At 36.4% G+C, this 19,945-nt stretch overlaps 1 protein-coding gene across 2 annotated transcripts in view; it reads left to right on the top strand.

Moving 5' to 3' along the window:
- The window catches only part of LOC145268648 (uncharacterized), a 366,656-nt gene that overhangs the window by 267,363 nt on the left and 79,348 nt on the right, over window positions 1–19,945 (top strand). For both annotated transcript variants that reach the window (XM_080124130.1, XM_080124131.1), the window contains exons 5-6: window positions 3,109–3,217; window positions 19,013–19,125. In XM_080124130.1, coding sequence (XP_079980256.1) covers window positions 3,109–3,217; window positions 19,013–19,125 — 222 coding nt within the window. The remainder of the gene's footprint in view (window positions 1–3,108; window positions 3,218–19,012; window positions 19,126–19,945) is intronic.

Here is a 19,945-nt window from a genome sequence, read left to right as displayed (position 1 = left end):
TGTCCCGATATGAGATCTGGTTAATAAGGGGATGTAGTTGGTTTTTTTTATTTGTATGGCTTCTAGTAATTTTAGTCTTTATAACCAGTATAAAAAAAATACAAACACCAAGCCTCAATAAAGAAAATGACAACAACAGCAATCGCTCCTGACGACGATCGCATGTATTGATTGAAAGCGCTTGAGAAAAATATGTATTTTACTGTCCGACTACGTTTTGCTCTCTCTCTCTCTATCTCTCTCTCTCTTTCTTTCTGTCTCTCTCTCCCTCTATCCATCTATCTATCTATCTCTTTATCTCGCTATCTATCTCTCTATCTATCTATCTATCTATCTATTTATATCTCTCTCTTCCGCTTCATATATATTCAGCCACTCTCTGTCTCTGTCTGTTTGTCTGCTGTCTGTCTGTCTGTCTGTCTGTCTGTCTCTGTCTCTCTCTCTCTCTCTTTCTTTCTTTCTATATATATTCACCTACTCTGATGTGTCGTAGACGACGAAACATGTGTCAGTGGATAATTATATTTTAAACAATGCCGCTCCCCATTTAGGCGTACCAAATTGGTAAAAGTAAAAATGCACTTTCTTATAAATAATTGAATTCATTCAAAAATATCGCAAACAAATACAAATAACACACACATACACACACACATGATGTGATGATTGCAACGTCTTGTCAGACGAGTGCCACTCTCTCAGATAGTTAAAGTCCATGAGCCCAAAAATGACTTCCATCGCCACAGGACCATTTTAATAGACAAATGCCTGAGGGAGTATCTGTACACAGATGATGTTACAGAGTCTTAGCTTTGTACGACAGCTAAGTCTCTCTCTCGGTTCAAAATGTTGAGATCCAGCAACAAGCAAGAGCAAGATAGCCAGCAACAAGGTAAACTGTAGACCAGCTTAATGCGTGTATTGGTTTCCCGCTTTATAGTTTTTTTAAATCAGAGATTTGCTTCTCCTAGAAAGGTAGCCTTCACCACGGCTTACGGGAGCCCTCTCCACCCCAACACACACATACATACACACAGTGCTAGTTGACCGTTGACCCCGAAAAAGGGTTCATTCACACACACACATACATACATGCATATATATATATACATATATATATACATGCTACTGAATCAACGATTAAATTTATATGCATTAATATATATTTATCTTCTCTCTCTCGCTCTCTCTCTCTCTCTCTCTCTCTCTCTCTATATATATATATATATATATATATATATATATATATATATTCGAAAGTAAGCAGTTAATGTGACTTCAACAGGCGACATTGAGCCATTCGACGCTAAAGAAATGATCGAATGGTTCAGGGTCGCCTGATGAAGTCTCATTGACTGAAACAGATGGTTGTTTGTAGTGACCAAATCCAACTGTTTACCTTTGAATAAATAAATAAATATTTTGCTCTTGTTATTGAGCCCTATCTTACAATCTCGTTGAGTTCGTTAGTTTCGACTTTTAAATATATGAAGCCTGGAATTATATATATATATATATATATATATATATATATATATATATATATATATATATATATATATTGTGTACAGAAAGTTGTTAGTTGAGACAGGTCATTGGTACCGTCGGTTTCAAGCCCGATAATAAGGCCCGTTTAAGGTATCCTTATCGAGCTCTCTTCAGCCAAGTCAGGATTGGCTGAAGAGAGCTCGATAAGGATACCTTAAACGGGCCTTATTATCGGGCTTGAAACCGACGGTACCAATGACCTGTCTCAACTAACAACTTTCTGTACACAAAATATAAGTACGCTCTTAAAATTTGGATTTTCCTTTTAATTGAGCACTCTGCTGGAATTCTTTTTCCAAAAAAACTAATCATATATATATATATATATAGATGGACTTGTTAGGGAACTGTTGTATGCTGATGATGCTGACCTGGTAACACACTCCCCAGTAGATATGCAACTAGTGATGGATCTCTTTACAAATGCTTGTACCTGCTTCGGACTGAGAGTTAGCATTAAGAAAACTAAAGTCATGTACACTCCCGCTCCCAATGATCTGTATGTGGAACCTGATATCTTCGTCTGTGGAAAGCGTCTTGAAGTCGTAAAAATTTTGTCTACCTTGAGAGTGCCTTATCAAATGATGGCACTCTTAATGCGGAAATAAGACAGAGAATCAGCAAGGCATCTAATGCTTTTGGAAGGTTACAAGATAGAGTCTGGTCTGACGGTGATCTGACTCTGACAACTAAAATTTCAGTATATCAAGCATGTGTAGTACCATCTCTACTCTACGCATCTGAAACTTGGACTTTGTACCCACTCACATATAGAATTGCTCGAGAGGTTCCATCAGCACTGCCTTAGACACATTCTTGGTTTAAAGTGGTATAGCTTTGTCCCTGATACATATGTCTTAAAAAAGGCCAAAACAACCAGTATTGCTACCATTGTTATTAAGAACCAGTTGCGTTGGGCGGGTCATCTCATCCGGTTTGAAGACTATCGTCTCCCAAGACAATTGTTCTATGGTGAGCTCTTTCTTGGAAAAAGACCCCAGCACAAGCCCAAAAAACGCTTTCGTGATAGCATCAAGGAGAGTCTGGTGAGCTGTCATATTCCTGTTGACAGTTGGGAGTCCCTAGCGTATGATCGCAAGCAGTGGAGGACACTGATATACAGGGGTGCAGAACACTATGAAGCAGCCAAAATAGACCAAGCGAAGCTTAAGAGAGCATTTAGGAAATGCCAAACCTTGCCGCCCAACCATGGAGATCTCTGGATCTGTAAGGTGTGTGATCGGGCTCTGTTGTCTAAGGCAGGTTTTGTTAATCACATGAACGCCCACGATAATACAGGTTCCGCTGCTGTTAGTCTCATACAAATCAGTGAGCGTTTTCAGTGTCATGTCTGCTTGAGGGTGTGCAAGTCGCTGGCAGGGCTAAAAGTCATATTCGGGCACATGGACTTTTAGTGACTGAGGGAGTGGCTCTCGTCTGACAAGACGTTGCAATCGTCATATATATATATATATATACTTTTACTTACATATTATTTTGTGAGATTGTTCTTAATTTTTTGTCATCGTTCCTTTTTTTTTTTTTCTTTTGTCCAATCAGATCAGAGAAGGCACTTGTATGCTGAGCTCAAAAACCGGAAGTGACGTTGGAGGATTATACAATCAGGGTTTTGCGCAAGTTCACCATTTTGAACTAAAGCCATTCCTTGGTAAGTGAATCTATTTTTATTTCATTTCGTTGTCTTTGTTGTGCCGGCAATCATGATATAGTAATTACATAGTTACGGACTATTTTCGCTTATGCAATTTTGGCCTTGAACGCGGAGTGATTTTTTTTTTTTTACTCACGTTCACCCCTAACAAGGCATTTCACCACTTGGGCGTAATTTGGGACTATGTCTACGAAAAGATTAACAAGATATTGTTCAACAGTTGTGGACAGTACATGTGTGCACTGTGTGTTAACGGTGATAACGTACGTACAAACATAAATGTTTGAAAGGTGATAACGTACGTACAAACATATATATATATGTGTGTGTGTGTGTGTGTGTGTGTGTGTGTGTGTGTGTGTGTGTGCGTGTGTGTGTGTGTGTGAAAATTCATCAAGAAGAAAAGCTCCTTGTTTTTAAAGGAGTGAAAAAAACTTCACTATTTTAAAGGAGTGAAAAAAACACTCACTATTGAGCACTTTAGGTTTTGGGCTCTATTTAGGATACTGGGCAATTCTGTAAGGAGACTTCCAGAGCACTACTAAAACCAATTTTTATCCCATTTTCCTTTCTGCTTGTGCAGTAATAAAACTTCTCAAATGCACTTGTGGCTGTATAAGGCGTTAACTTCAGTTAAAATCGTCTATTTCTTCTTTAATCGGATTTTTCGATTATCGATACTTATCGAACTCATTTCAAAATAAGAGCTATCAAAAAACAGTGCCAGACACATGAAGTACGTTTGTGTGAAATTTCCCAAAAGTCGGCCCAGGCGTTTAGCTTAGGTGTCCATAGAGAACAACTCATACACACAAAGTTCCTTTTACATAATAGTATATATATATATATATATATATATATATATATATATATATATATATATATACTTGTTTATTGTTATATAAACATGCTCACATCCCGCTGCTACAAATAGCCACTTGTTTCAATCAAACAACAGATATCATCAGGCAGCGACTTGACTATTCAAAAGTTCAATGAATAACCTTATTATTCATTGAACTTTTGAATAGTCAAGTCGCTGCCTGATGATATCTGTTGTTTGATTGAAACAAGTGGCTATTTGTAGCAGCGGGATGTGAGCATGTTTATATAACAATAAACAAGTATTATCAGCTCTTTTTATTGAGCACTATCTAACAACCTCGTTGAATTCATTAGTCCATTACTTTTGAATATAAAAAAACCCGAGTGTATATATATATATATATATATATATATATATATATATATATACAATCTTAGTTATTCAATGAATTTAAAAATTTATGACGTGAAATATTTGAATTTCAAATCAAAAGATTTTTATTATTCTATGTAAGACAAAGAATACATTTGAAATATTACAGCTCCTTATCCTATAGGATTTCGATGTCTACCATCTCTTCAGAAGAGAAAATATTAACAATGGAAACACGGAGACATGGAAAATCACTATTAAAAGTTGTTTAATTATTTAAATGCCATAGAGTAAAGGAAGTTAATGAAAAGGATATAGAAATTCACATCAAAAATGCATGGTAAAATCCGAAGTGAATGTCTTTGATAGCAGTGTTGTAAAATAATCCAAACTGTATTTTGAGTAATCCACATCACAATGTAATGGTCCGAAGTAGGCATTTCCCTGGAGCAACTTAAAGAGTACTTATAGACTATTACTGCCAGTAATATCCCTCAATAATCAAATACTTTTTATTCCGATGGATTTGTTACAAGTAGTCGCTTATGTGCAGAAATCCGAAACTCACCATATTAACATTGGTGTTCTTCAGCGATCCATCCTGAGCCCTTCCTGATCTTCATCAATTGTTTTCCAAATCATATTTCATCATCATTCCTCGACATACGAAGTGTCTTTAATAATTTTCCAGATATTTGTGTACAGACATTTAAAATTGCTGTAGACTTTTGAAAATTCAGTATGTTTTTCTATACATCTTATGAGATAACTGGCTAATTTATATTATTTCATGTTCAAATAAACAGCTACAGCAAGAAGTGGAATACACCCTACTAAAGCGTTATTAACACAGCTGCTGAATTTCAACCTGGACATGAGGACACTTTAGTAGAAAGATATGCGATAAAATTCTGTTTTAAACTTGAAAAAAATGCCACAGAAACGTATGGAATGCTTCAGACTGCTTTTGGACTACCTTACATAAATTGGACATCGGTTTATGAGTGGCTTAACAGATTGAAGGACGCCAGGGAATCTGTAAGGGGTGTTGAGAGGTGTGGGATGGATAAGGAAGTAGGAACATCATAGATGATTGGCCAAATAAAGAATTTCATGAATAAGGACCGTCGTGTTTCTATAGAGACAATTAGTGCAAAGTTTGATGTAAGTGGTGGAACTGTACACACAATTATAAACGAAGAACTAAAGATGCGGAAAATATGCGCGAATGAACGAGTCCACAACTATCCTTGTCACAGAGTATTTCACCAAGACGGGCATCAAGACAGTTCCTCACCCTTTCCATAGTCCAGACCTTGCTCCCTGTGACTTTTGGTTATTCCTTAAATCCAAAGAAAACCTTAGAGTTTGTCGTTATGAAACAAGTAAGGAGATGAAAGAAGCTGTGATGGTGGTCACAGGCAGACTTACACAAGAGGACTACAATAGGGTTTACGGAAGTTGTTGTAATGGTGCAAGTGTAAGGTACGTCCAAGGATGGAATACTGTTGCCACATCTGGGCAGGAGCTGCTAGAAAGGACTTGGCCTGCCTTGATAGAGTTCAAAATAGACTTCGTAGCCTCGTAGGAAATGTCCTTTTCTCTTCCTTGCAACCTCTATCTCACAGAAGAGATGTTGCGAGTTTGTCTCTGATGTATCGTTATTTTCATGGAAAGTGTTCAACTGAGCTTCAATCTATGCCCCCCCCCTCGCCAAACTTTCACAATAAACACTCGTCTAGCTGTAAACACTATCAATAATTCCCCCACTCTTTATCTGTGCCTAAACCTAAACGTAGATTCCATGAACAAAGCTTCTTTCTTAGAACTGCACGCCTCTGGAATTGTCTTCCGTTTTCCTGCTTTCCGGCTGACTACAATATGGTTGTGTTCAAGTCTAAAGTAAATAAGTTCTTGATGAGCCGTTCCATATAAGTTATCAAATTTACCAAATTTTCATTACTAATGATTACTATATTGTCCAATTTCTACTGTACATTCTTTAACCCTTATCCTTGAGTGGCCTCTTGGCCTTGATAATGTGGTGATGCCTGTGTAAAAAAAAAGTGCATTGCAGTCGGACGAGATTACTTTGAAGTATATCAGAGTTTCATTTGTGTACTATCTATGGAAGTGATGATACGAAAAAAAATTTGGAAAGTTATTGAAGACACCCTTATATGCAGACGATACTACCATCTTTATCAGCACTCTAAATATAGAAAAAGACCAATATCTTTCTTATTCTCTAACCTCCGACCTGAAATTGAACATATATATCAACTATATTAACCCTAACCTTAAACTTTCAACACTGTCCTGAAATTGAACATATTTATCAATTATATTAACCCTATATATATATATCAACTATATTAACCCTAACAGTAAACTTCAACTCTCTCCTGTAATTGAACACATAAATCAAATATACTAACCCTCACGCTAATCGTCAGCTCTCTCCTTAAATTGAACACATATACTAACTATATTAACTCTAACACTAACCTTTAACTCTCTCCTGAAAGTGAACACATATATCAACTATATTAACTCTAACCCTTACGTTAAACTTTTTCCTGAAATTGAATACATGAATCAATTATACTAACTCTCACGCTAACCTTCAACTCTCTTTTCTGAAATTTAACAAATGCATCCACTATATTAACGCTAACCCTAGCCTTCAACTCCATCCTGAAATTGAATATATGTATCACCTATATTAACTCTAGCTCAAACTTTAAACTCTCCCTTGAAATTGAACACATACATCAACTGTACTAACCCTAACGCTAACCTTCAACTCTCTCCAGAAATTGAACACATATATTAAAAATATTAACCCTAACCAAAACTGTTAACTCTCTCTTGAAATTGAACATATACATCAATTATATTAACCGTAATCTTCAACTTTCTCTTGAAATTGAACATATATATTAATTATATCAACCGTAAACGTTAACTCTCTGCTAAAATTGAACACATATACCAACTATATTAACACCTACCCTAACCCTAACCGTTAACTCTCGCCTGAGATTTAACCCACATATCAGATCAATTGCCAAACTCACTGAAAAGATGGTGGTATCATCCTATCGCTCCAGAAAGTATTTCACTCCTGACGCAATCCTCTTCCTGTACAAGAGTCAAATGCGTCTTAAGATGGAGTACTCTTGTCACACTTGAGGTGGAACTCCTAAGCGTATCTTTTTTTGCTTTGACAGAGCATAAAAAAAATTTTGGGCAAGGGCCACTATGCTTCTCTATTCCCTTTTTCTCACAGAAGAGACGTTGCAAATCTCTGCTCTATCATTAAATTTATGCTAAGTAATCGATTAGGCTGCAATCTATGATTCCTCCTGATAAAACGTTCGCAATAAATACTCGTCTTGCTACACCAACACTCAACATCTACATGATTCGGCTATACATTAACCCCTAGACGAGGGAGGCGCCCGGCTTTGCCCGGGCGTAAAATACGCTTAAATATAATATCTTAATTTTTTCAGATTGCATATATATTAGGTTGGTGCAAAAGTAATGTCGTTTATATATATATATATATATATATATATATATATATATATATATATATATATAAAATAATATATATTATATATATAATATATATAAATAATGTCGTTTTTATATATATATATATATAGTAATTTATAAAAATATAATTTTTTTTATATATTTTATAAATTATTAACTAGCTCTACCTACGTATTGAGCACTTTTGAAGTAAATACTTAAAGTTTACGCATAAATCTATACTTTCGTATATTAATTTTATGTGAGTAAATTAAGTAGTTATATATATATATATATATATATATATATATATATATATATATATATATATATATATATATATATATAGTGTTCGGCACTAAAACTGCCTTCCCAGCTTTTAAGAAAGATACACTTCCCTCACTACAAAAAAGTTTAGTTGTATATCAATTTAAATGTCAGTGTGATGCAGACTATGTGGGTCGTACGTTTCAACTGCTGGAAGTCAGATTGGCACAGCATGTCTCTGCATGTTTTCGAAATTCCAGGGGGTCTAGAATAAACACATTGTTGAACACATCCGGGCGTTCACAGAGCACTTCCGGGCATTTACGGAGCACATCCGGGTACACAGTTATTCATGAGTCATAAATTAGTGCGCATTTGTATGACAATAAAGCACGTGGTGAAGCGTATTCGGATGGCTGTTTTCGCATTTTACACAAGTCCCGTTCCAAACACTCAATATTTTGGAGGCCGTAACTGTATTAATGCGCAAACCATCGCTCTGTAGGCAAAATGAGCTGTCGCATGAATTAGACCTGTTTAAAGAGCTCTGATTTACAAAAAAAAATACTTGCATTGCGTCATTGTTTCTAGTTTCTGCAATTATTAACATTTTTTTTTTTTAATTTCGTCCTAGGTCCTGAAATATGGATGAGATATCACAGGCTATTCATTCATTTATTTCACGCCGTGTAGTTTTATATATATATATATATATATATATATATATATATATATATATATATATATATATATATTTCTTTTCACCCTCCTTTCGCCTCCATTTTCAATCATGTGTAAATTGTTTTATTTTAATCGCTTCCGACGTAATCTCTTGAAAAGTGTCGGACGAAAGGTACCTCGAGGTTCTTTCTTTTTTTTTTTTAGTCGAATAGTCTTTTGACTATTTTCCGTGTCTATTTTCCCCCCGCATCGATCTTCCTCAAAATTTCTAATAATGACTCCACTTATCCTTTTTAAAACTTTAATAAATTTTTGTACCACTAAAAACCTTTTAAAATATATATATATATATAGAGAGAGAGAGAGTTGAACGTCAAAAAACGACATTACTTATGCACCAACCGAATATTACTATAGAGTCGTGATTTCAAAAGTAAAAAAAACAAACGAGCTAGAATCGAAACCGCAACTGTAGCATTAAAAGCTGGTGACGTTACCACTGTAGCAATGTGATACGCATATGAACTTATTAAAAATTAAAGATGAACTAAGATTAATGTACAAAATGTTTAACGTTTTTGGGTTTTTTTTTTTTCAATTTTCATCCATTTTTGACCTCTTAAAAACAAATTTAACCGGCTAAAGAACCATAAAAGAATTACCCTTAAAAATCCAATCATCTGAGGCCCCTAGCGCCGCTCTGCGACTTTTTAGTTTCGGGGGAGATAGAGTTTGAAAGTATGGAGACAGATAGACAGGCCGACAGACATCCGACTCACAGACAGACAGATAGCTATTTGTATATTAGATTTATATAAAACTAAAAACAACTGGATATATCCAGCATTACCCACCCTTACGATTAGAGGGAGCCCACCTTATCCTTCATTCTGAATTAGACGATAAAAGTCATTATTAGGGGCTTTTTCTTTGATTCATGGCGATTAGTGTCAGCCAGGGAACTTTTTATCTACATTTAATTCTTGGCCAAATCACGATGTCTGAGAGAGATAACGTTCGCACCGGATTTTGGTGTTTACTCAGAATCTCTTTCTCGCACAGTGGTGGACGGTCACGTAAAAAAGAGGAGATTCGACCAGAAGACGAACAACGAAAATTGTGTGAAATACGAGGATCGTTCTAGGAGCAAAGCCTCCTGTATTTTTGAACTCAAAAAGTTTTTTGTATTTGGATTTTTACTTATGTTTGCCCCTAACAAGGAATATCGTCACTTAGACATAAAGGGCCTACTATTTGAGACCATGCTTGGGAAAGATTAACAAGATGTTGGTTTACGTTACATTTAAACTTCTGCATATCAGTACAGTCAGAGAAGCAGGAAGCAAGAAGGAATTCCAAAGTGTAGCTGTTCGAGGGAAGAAATTATTAGAGTAGAAAGCTTTCTGGCATTTAAGGATCTGAAAAGTAAAGGGGTGATTTTTTTTTTACATGGAGGTCACATCTTATCAAGGCCCGGAAGCCACTCGGGGATAAGGGTCATTGTGTGCACAATAATCAATGGCATAGTATCGTAGTAATCCTTAGTAATCGAGATTTGATAAAGTGTCTTACTTAAGGGGGCGATTCATCTGGAATTTGTTTATGTCGGACTTGGAGACATCCAAGTTATAGCCAGGTGGGAAACAGGCAAACGGAAGAGAGTTCCACAGGCGTGCACTTCTAAGAAAGAAACTTTGTTCATGGAATCTACATTTTGATTTAGGCGCAGATAAATAGTGGGGAAAATTACTGACAGTGGTTTCAGCTAGACGAGTGTTTTTCGTGAAATTTTGGCGAAGAGGAGCAGAGATTGGAGCTCGGACGAGCACTTGCTATGGAAATAACGATAAAACAATTGCTTATTGCTAAGCGGGTTTATCGGGGATATATATGTTTGCAGAAGGGGGCACAAGGGCAACGAGTTCATCAGTGCACATTCCATGAAAATACTTGCAAAAGAGGCACAGAGATGAAATGCTACAAAGACGGGAGTGGTACCATTAAAACAAGCGATTATTTGTACTACACAATTTATTTTTCTACATAGTCACCAGCATTCTCAATGCACTTTTGCCAACGATGAACGATGGCTATGCATGGGCACCAGTACGCGCTGTATTATACGAGGGTCGTTCGAAAAAGTTGAAGAGTTACGAAAACGGGAATGGTACCATTAAAATGAGCGACTTTTTGTACTCCAAAATTAATTTTTCTACATAGAAACCACTATTCTCAATTTACATTTGCCAGGAATTCAATGACTCATCTCTGATTCTGGCGCATATCCACGACAGGGGTTGCTTTCTTAGCGTCTTACACCGTCAATATCTGCAATAGAAAAATGAAACGCTCAGGTCATGAACGCATAGCTTCATTCATCATAACAGTGTATTTTGCAATCCCCTTCCATTCGGACGGGATAAAAAATACTTTTGGGACGCCCCTTATACAGTAAATACATTTAACCTAATTAGAAATGCGCTCGACAGTTTAAAACCCACTTGGCAATCTAGTGGGTGATTATTCATTTACTTCCTCGCACCTTGACTAATATAGAAGATATGTTGTAAACATCTCTCTATTGTACCGTTATGCTCATAGTCGACTGAGCTCCAATCCTTGGACTTTCTTTATAAGACATCCAAAACAAAATCTTGTCAAGCTCAATTCACAGCAAAGAACTTCTCCTTCTCTCCTTTTCTCTCTTCTTCTTCTTCTTCTTTTTCTCTCTCTCTCACACACACTCTATCTCTATCTTTCTATTTATCTTTCTCTCTTTCTCTCTTTGTCAAAAACAAAACAAAAGTTCCATGCGCAAAGTTTTTTGCCTAGAACATCCCACCTGTAGAATAATATACCACGAATACATTATTTGTATTATTCGGATGATTATCTTTATCTTCACTGCTATTCTTAAAATGTTTCGACCGATGTAACCTACGACCGTTTGTTAGGTGAATCTTAGTCCGAATAAACAAAATTATACAATTTTTCAATTCTCATCTCAAATATCTGTGAACAAAGATACCACGACTCTACTTCCAACTGCAGCAGCATGTTCGTCTTAAAGTCTGATGTAAACAAATGCTTTGATAATCAATTCTAATATTTTCTCCATCCCACCTATTTGATTCCGGTCATATCGTCGTTTTTTTTTTTGTTTTTTTTTTACACAGTGATCACCACTTATCAAGGCCCGGAAGCCACTCAGGGATAAGGGTTATTGCAAGTACATTAAGTTAGTGAGGAGATTTGCTGAAGTGTTTACTTAAGGGGACGGTTCATTAGGAATTTGTTAACATTGGACTTGAAGACATCCAAGTTGTAGTCAGGTGGGAAGCAGGCAGAGTTCCACAGGCGTGCAGTTCTAAGAAAGAAGCTTTGTTCATAGAATCCGCGTTTTGATTTAGGCACAGATATAGAGTGGGGGAAATTTTTCACAGTGGATTCAGCTAGACGGGTGTTTTTCGTGAAAGATTGGCGAGGGGGGACCAGAGATTGGAGTTCAGACGAGCACCTGCCATGGAAATAACGATAAAACAAGGACAGGCTCGCAACGTCTCTTCTGTGGGAGAGAGGTTGCAGGGTAGAGAAAAGGGCATCCCCCACTAAGCCACGAAGTCTATTTTGTACTCTGTCAAGGCAGGATAGGCTGTTTTTAGCAGCTCCTGTCCAGATATGGCAACAGTATTCCATCCTTGGACGTACTTGGCTTTTATATAGATAGAGAATTGCATCAGTAGTGAGATATCTTCTGGAGCGGTAGAAGGATCCCACCATCTTTCCAGCGACCTTAGCAACAGACTTGATGTAGGTGTTCCATTTCAGATCAGGAGTAAAGGTCAAACCCAGAAGCTTGTCAAAACACGGAGCCTCACCATGACGAGAGCCATCCATCACAATTGATGCCAGCTGGGGATCAGAGCGTTGATGATGATGATGATGTGATAATTATAGTTCTACTGACGATCTCTTAAATTTGTATCCTCGGTAGGCAGTGTTTTAATAGTTTTATAAAAGGCCAGGGTGTTCAGATCTTGTTCTAATGACATAGCATGGGGATATCCAAACTCGGTCCGCATATCATATCCGGCCCGTTAAAGTGTCAAAATATGGCGTACCAATCTCCGTTGTCCATTCATCACTAGATAGATAAATAGATAGTCTATAAATACTTTAATGGTGAATGCTCTGACGAACTGCAAACATTTGTACTTCCCCGACGTGACTACCCCCGACAAACCCGACAAGCTACTAAGTCTCATCCCTTTACAGTAGAGATCCCTAGGTGCAAGAAAGCCTTTTACTCCAATAGTTTCTTCCCCAGAACTGCGGGTCTTTGGAACTCCCTTCCGGGATTCTGCTTTCCTAACTGCAATGATATGCAGAAGTTCAAGTATAATGTTAACAAACATCTTTCTACTCTTCTCCCTTCATAATGACCCCGCTAATTAAGTCCCTAATAGTAGCCCCCTGCTTCAAAGTGGCACTGTGCCTTGTTTGGGGTGAAAATTGAATAAAAAAAATTTTTTTTTTAAAGATAGATAGATAAGTAGGTAGCTAGTTAGCTAAACAGATAATTTACTGCTTCTACTGGATGACTCTATTACAAAAATGTGTGAAAATTTGGAGTAGTTTTACTGTTTTATTCAGAAAATGATTAAAAGAATGAAGTTTTGGAAGACCAGTTTCACTATGAAGCAAAGCTAATGAGTAAAACAGTATTTAAAAAAAAAAAGTATAAAACATGTTTTATACTGTTTTTATATATTATATTATATCATATTATACTAGCAAAAATACCCGTCGATGACTGGGTTCAAAAACAGCCTACAGAAAATGGACTCTGATTTATGAAAGTATGATAGGTTATGAAAAGGAAGGGTTGTAAAGAGATAGCTTCGAATTTGGGGTATCAAAACCAAAGCAAAATATGATGAAAGTAAAAATTAAATAGATAACCCCCATATTTTATTATATCATACCCGTTCACACTGAAACACTTATCACAATATTCTGTGGATCTATATTAAAAACCTTGTTAAACTTTGTAACATATTTCCATTCTATGGAGGTCAGGCGCGAACGAACACCCCATAATTTTATTATACCATATTTCTTCAAACTGAAACATAATTATCAAAGTATACTTACGCAGAGAGATATGAAAAGTCTTTATTAAACTTTGTGCCTATGTCCATTCTATGGAGGCCAGACGCGAACGCAGACCCCACAATTTTATTATACCATCCCTACTTAAGTTAAAACATACTTATCAAAGTATTATTATGTACATCTATATCAAAAACACTTGTAAACGTTTTTTTTTTTTTTTTTTTTTTTTTTTTTTTCCATACTTTGTGGACCAGGCGCAAACGCAGACCCCACAATTTTAATGAATCATCATTATGCCAGATCAAACATACCCATTCCTGTGTCTCGATACATCTTCTATCATTATATGTGATCAGTTTTCTATAATAGTCAACCATATAGGAGCCTATTTGTGACCAGACACTAACGCAGACGTTCAGTTTTATATTATAGATTATGTTATAAAACTCATGCGTCTTGCTTGCCTGGGCATTTAAATCGTCCATCCGGTTTGTGACTTCCGGTTTCCAAAAAATTCGTCTGCTAACTATTTTATGACGCCTTGTCTTAAATCCGATATTAAAAGCCACTGCTGCTATTCAAAGCATACGCAAGGTCAACAATATTCCTTTGTTTAAACTTATATTAACGTGTTTTCCTTACAAATAAACGTAATTTAACATTTTAATTAAAAAAAAAGATTTAAATATAAATATACAATCTCACTCCTGCTCTGTCTCTGTCTCTCTCTCTCTCTCTCTCTCTCTCCCTCTCTCTCTCTCTCTCTTTCTCTCTGTATATACATATATATATATATATATATATATTATTTTTAAAACTCATGCGTCTTGCTCGTCTGTGCGTTTAAGCCGTCCATCCGGTTTGTGACTTCCGGTTTCACAAAATTCTTCTGCTTATCTATTTCATGGCCACACTAGCTTTAGTCCGATATTAAAAGCCATCGTTGCTATTCAAAGCATACACAAGATCAATAATATTTTTTATTTAAACTTATTTTAACCTGTTTTCCTTACAAATAAATGTAATTTAATACCGTTTAGTCAAAAAAAATCTAATTTAGATATTAATATACAATATATAGCTATCATCATATTTATAACGATATTTACTGCTTTTATTGGCGCTTCTGTGGATTCTGGCGATGTTTGTAGGCTTTACTTTAAAATATTTTCCCTTCTAAGGGGGGTAATAAATTGCGAACAGACGGGCTTACCTGACAAATGCTCGAGGTGTGCACTCTGCAAAGCGGGCACGTCCAAAGAAAAATGGCAAGATGGCGGCAGCCGGTTAATATTGCCAAGTAATCACGCAAAATCTCGTGTTCTCTCGCACACACGAGAGTTCAGCTTAGCATAAAAACGGGTCACTGTGAGCAAGAAGGGAGAAGGAAAAACGTAGTCAAGACAACGACGACGCTTCTGACGACTGAGAAGAAAAAAGAAGAAAAAGAGCAAGAAGTAGAAGAGGAAGAAGAGAACGATACATGAGAAGACGAGGTGTGTGCGGTTTTGAGTAAATCGAAACAGACAGAAAAAAAACTCTGATTACAGGGGGGAGGTAGAAACTGTGTTTTCGTAGTGCTTTTAGTAAGGTCTTTTCATTTTAATTAGTGCTTTAGTTCTCTGGATGCATCTTGGGTTTTATTTTTTCATTCATCACTTTAAAAAATGTTTTCTCAGGACAACAAAAGACAATATAATCCTAAAATCACTTTATTTGGAACATTTTTCATCTTACCGTTTAAGGGCCAACGAGTAGACTAAATAAAAAATATCGACAGAGGGAGGAGCAGACCGAACTTTTATATAAGTGAAAAATCGTAAACAAAAAAGAAAAAAATAGTAATAGTGGCAGGGTTGGCCTAAAGGAGCCACCGTCAAATCTGGGCTGTAAATCGGTTCTGCAAATGGGGGGAGGGGATTTACTAGACCGTTTTATGTGAAACTGAATCCCCTTCTAAATCTTTAAATATTGTTTTGTTTTCAACTTTTTTTTATAATCTGGTAGCTTAGTGTTAAATAATATGCAGAAGTAATTGAAAAAAAACATGAACAAATTGAAATGAGTGCCGGTTGTTCAGGTGCACTTACATATATTTTTTAAATATTTTCTTTATCCAAGTTGTGCGTGATTAAAACTAGAACTGGATATTTAAAAAAAAAACTACGTCTTTCGTGTCCAAAATTATTTATTTATCATTATTTATATTTTTCATTGCAAGCTGGAATTTTTTTTTTCAAACAAAAAAAAACAAAGCAAAGATGTTTTGCTAATGTAAATAAAAGAAAACTACTTGATTAATTTACATATTTAAAAAGAATTTTACGGCCTAATCTAGTATAGTTTACCTCCTAAAAAGAAATCAAAATCTATATTTTTGGCTAATACATTTCAACGGCCTTTAAAGATAATATAAATAATGGATTTTTTTTTTAATAATTAAAATTTCATATTTTAGCGTAGGGGTCCACTTTCCTATATAAATTTAACGTAAAATGAGACCCCCACATCTTAGCGACGTAGCGAGACATGTAATCGTTTTTGTTTTTTTCAAGTTTGGTGGAGAGGATGGGGGCAGAGAGGGGAGACGGAGTGGGGGAGGCGTCATAAGTACCAAACATTTTTAAAATACGTAGAAACACTTCAAAACATGTAGAGGGATTTTTATTATTTTTTTTAAGGTTTGCTTTGAAAAGTTCTCACCGTTAAATATTACTTAATCAATTAATCATTATTTCTTGATATTTGGAGGGCTGTTAATACACAAAAAAGGGTGGACTTGTACAATGCACACTCTCTCCTTGTAATATATTTTACGTTTTTTGTTGTTGTTTATTTTTGTTTTGTTTTTTATATAATTTTTATTTTTTTATTTTTAAACAGTGATCACCACTTATCAAGGCCCGGAAGCCACTCAGGAATAAGGGTTATTGCAAGTACATTACGTTAGTGTGGAGATTTGATGAAGTGTTTAATTAAGGGGGCGGTTCATTAGGAATTTGTTAACATTGGACTTGAAGACATCCAAGTTGTAGTCCGGAGGGAAGCAGGCAGACGGAACAGGATTCCACAGGCGTGCAGTTCTAAGAAAGAAGCTTTGTTCATGGAATCCGCGTTTTGATTTAGGCACAGATATAGAGTGGGGGAAATTTTTCACAGTGGATTCAGCTAGACGGGTGTTTTTCGTGAAAGATTGGCGAGGGGGGACCAGAGATTGGAGTTCAGACGAGCACCTGCCATGGAAATAACGATGAAACAAGGATAGGCTTGCAACGTCTCTTCTATGGGAGAGAGGTTGCAGGGTAGAGAAAAGGGCATCCCCCACTAAGCCACGAAGTCTATTTTGTACTCTGTCAAGGCAGGATAGGCTGTTTTTAGCAGCTCCTGTCCAGATATGGCAACAGTATTCCATCCTTGGACGTACTTGGCTTTTATATAGATAGAGAATTGCATCAGTAGTGAGATATCTTCTGGAGCGGTAGAAGGATACCACCATCTTTCCAGCGACCTTGGCAACAGACTTGATGTACGTGTTCCATTTCAGATCAGGAATAAAGATCAAACCCAGAAGCTTGTCAAAACACGGGGCCTCACCCAGACGAGAGCCATCCATTTCAATTGATGCCAGCTAGGGATCAGAGCGTTGATGATGTAAGGATAGGAGTTTGGTTTTGGATGCATTAAAGGTAACCAGCCACATCTTCCCCCACTGAACCACGCGCTCGAGATCGGAGGAGAGAGAATCAGAGAGAACTCTGTCATTTACAGCCTTTGATGTGTGGTCGTAGATGGTCGTGTAATTTTTCGTTCCAACCTGTAATAAACAGTATTAGACATGATATAAGTAAAAAAGCAACAGTACGGATTTTCCACATTTTTGTGCTTATTAAAAAAATTGATACCTTGGATATTTATAAAACTTTCCGAATAATTGTACCTAACTGATTTCTATATACTTTTCTTTGTCTATACTTCGCGATAACTCTTGGGTGGGCCCCGGTGGCTCTTTTAGGGCTAATAAAAACACTCCATTTGGGGGACTACTTTACCATATTTGTCTAAAATTTTCTGTGTATGTCTATTTTGCAGTTTTGCATGGTGCTCAACTCAAATGTAAATATGTTAAGGCCTTGGGGACTTTTGGGGCTAAATGAAGGGGACAAATGATGGACAAAGTCATTTCTTTTATGCATGGTGCATAATTCAAATTTACATATGTTAAGGCCTAAAACTGCACCGTTTGTTCATTTTCACCAGGATTTGACGTCCCCTGGGGACATTTTGGGCTAAATGGGGGAGGGCAAATGCTGAACTTAGTCATTTCTTTTTGCCTTGTTCACTGTGCACTCACGGGGGACCATGCATGATTCACTTGTTTTATTTGTTATTGTTAACAATGTTATAATATTAAATATTAAATTTTTGATTTGTTATTGTTATACAATGTCATCCGTAATTAAATTATTTGATTTGTCATTGTTATACATTTTATTGGTTATATAATCCTGAATAGTCATTCTAAATTTTTTACAGTACTGACTTTTTTAATGAGGGCTGGTTGTTTTTATTGGACTACTGTTCTCATTTTGAGTATTACTTGTGCAACGTTTCAGTCGATGTGGCCTTCAACCAAGCATGTTTGTTGCCATCTTAGAAAAAAAGGAGAAAAGTTACCGGCTCCGTAGATGGTTTCATATTCTTAGAGTTGTTTTTGTTTTGTTTGTTTTTTTGTTCTTTTCTTCAGTTTTTGGCTTTTTTTTTTCGCCGTGGTTTCGTATGTGTGAAAAAAAATGGTTGATAAAAGGATGTTACTCTAATAAAGTTTGACAGGGGAATATCTCCATTTTACCGTAAGAGGGTTTGTACAATTTTTGTTTTTATTTACACAATCTTATTGGTAATATTATATTAAATACTTTATTTTCTCCCCTTGCTCAAAATATATGTCAGTAGACCATCAAATAAATTACTTCTTCTTTTCTTTACAGACTGTGGTGGTTTCTTCAACCGCGAAAGGGGCAACCTTGCCTCCCCAAATTGGCCTCGAAACTACCCGCATAATTTGCACTGTGAATGGGTGATCACCGTTCCTGTTTTCAAGGTGAGTTCCGGCATCAACGATTATTTGCATAAAAGTAAAAAAAAAAGAACATTGATTTTAACAATTATAAAAAACCTAGACACCTCTAAAGCATGTGGACCAGATCTCATCCCGGCTGTGCTATTAAAAAAATGCTCTGCCGAGGTTGCTCCAGTTCTGTCCAAACTTTACAATAAATGCCTTAACGAATCTTGTTTTCCCGACTGCTGGAAAACTGCTTCTGTAGTACCAGTCTTCAAGAATTCTGGGGAAAGAACTGCCCCACTAAATTATCGCCCCATTAGCCTCCTCCCGCTTTTCGCCAAAATATTTGAGTCCTTAGTTAATCAAGCCCTAGTCCAGCACCTAACAGCTGCTAAATTCCTGACGGACAAACAATATGGATTCAGGCAAGCCCGTTCAACAGCAGATATCTTATCTGTATTTTCTGAACGTATATACCGTTCATTGGACAAAACAGGGGAGGGTAGAGCGGTAGCCCTTGATATATCTAAGGCTTTTGACAGGGTATGGCACGATGGTCTTCTAAGGAGAATTAGATCATATGGAATCACTGGAAGAATTCATAATCTAATTAAATCCTTCTTAAGTAAGAGAAAAATCCAAGTTGTCCTCGACGGTCGTACATCTAAACAATATGACATAAATGCGGGAGTACCTCAGGGGTCTATCCTTGGACCTCTATTATTCCTGATATTCATAAATGACCTCCCTGATAAAATTGTATCGGAGATGGGTATATTTGCCGATGACACCACTCTCTATAACAAATATGAGGGGAAAACTAATGAACACATATCCAAGGAAATGGCAGAAACAC

This window comes from Euprymna scolopes, chromosome 44 (assembly GCF_053919585.1).
Source record: "Euprymna scolopes isolate OS-2025 chromosome 44, ASM5391958v1, whole genome shotgun sequence".
Lineage (NCBI taxonomy): Eukaryota > Metazoa > Mollusca > Cephalopoda > Sepiida > Sepiolidae > Euprymna > Euprymna scolopes.
Note: the sequence above shows the minus strand (reverse complement) of the source record. Positions and strands in the feature narration are given on the sequence as shown.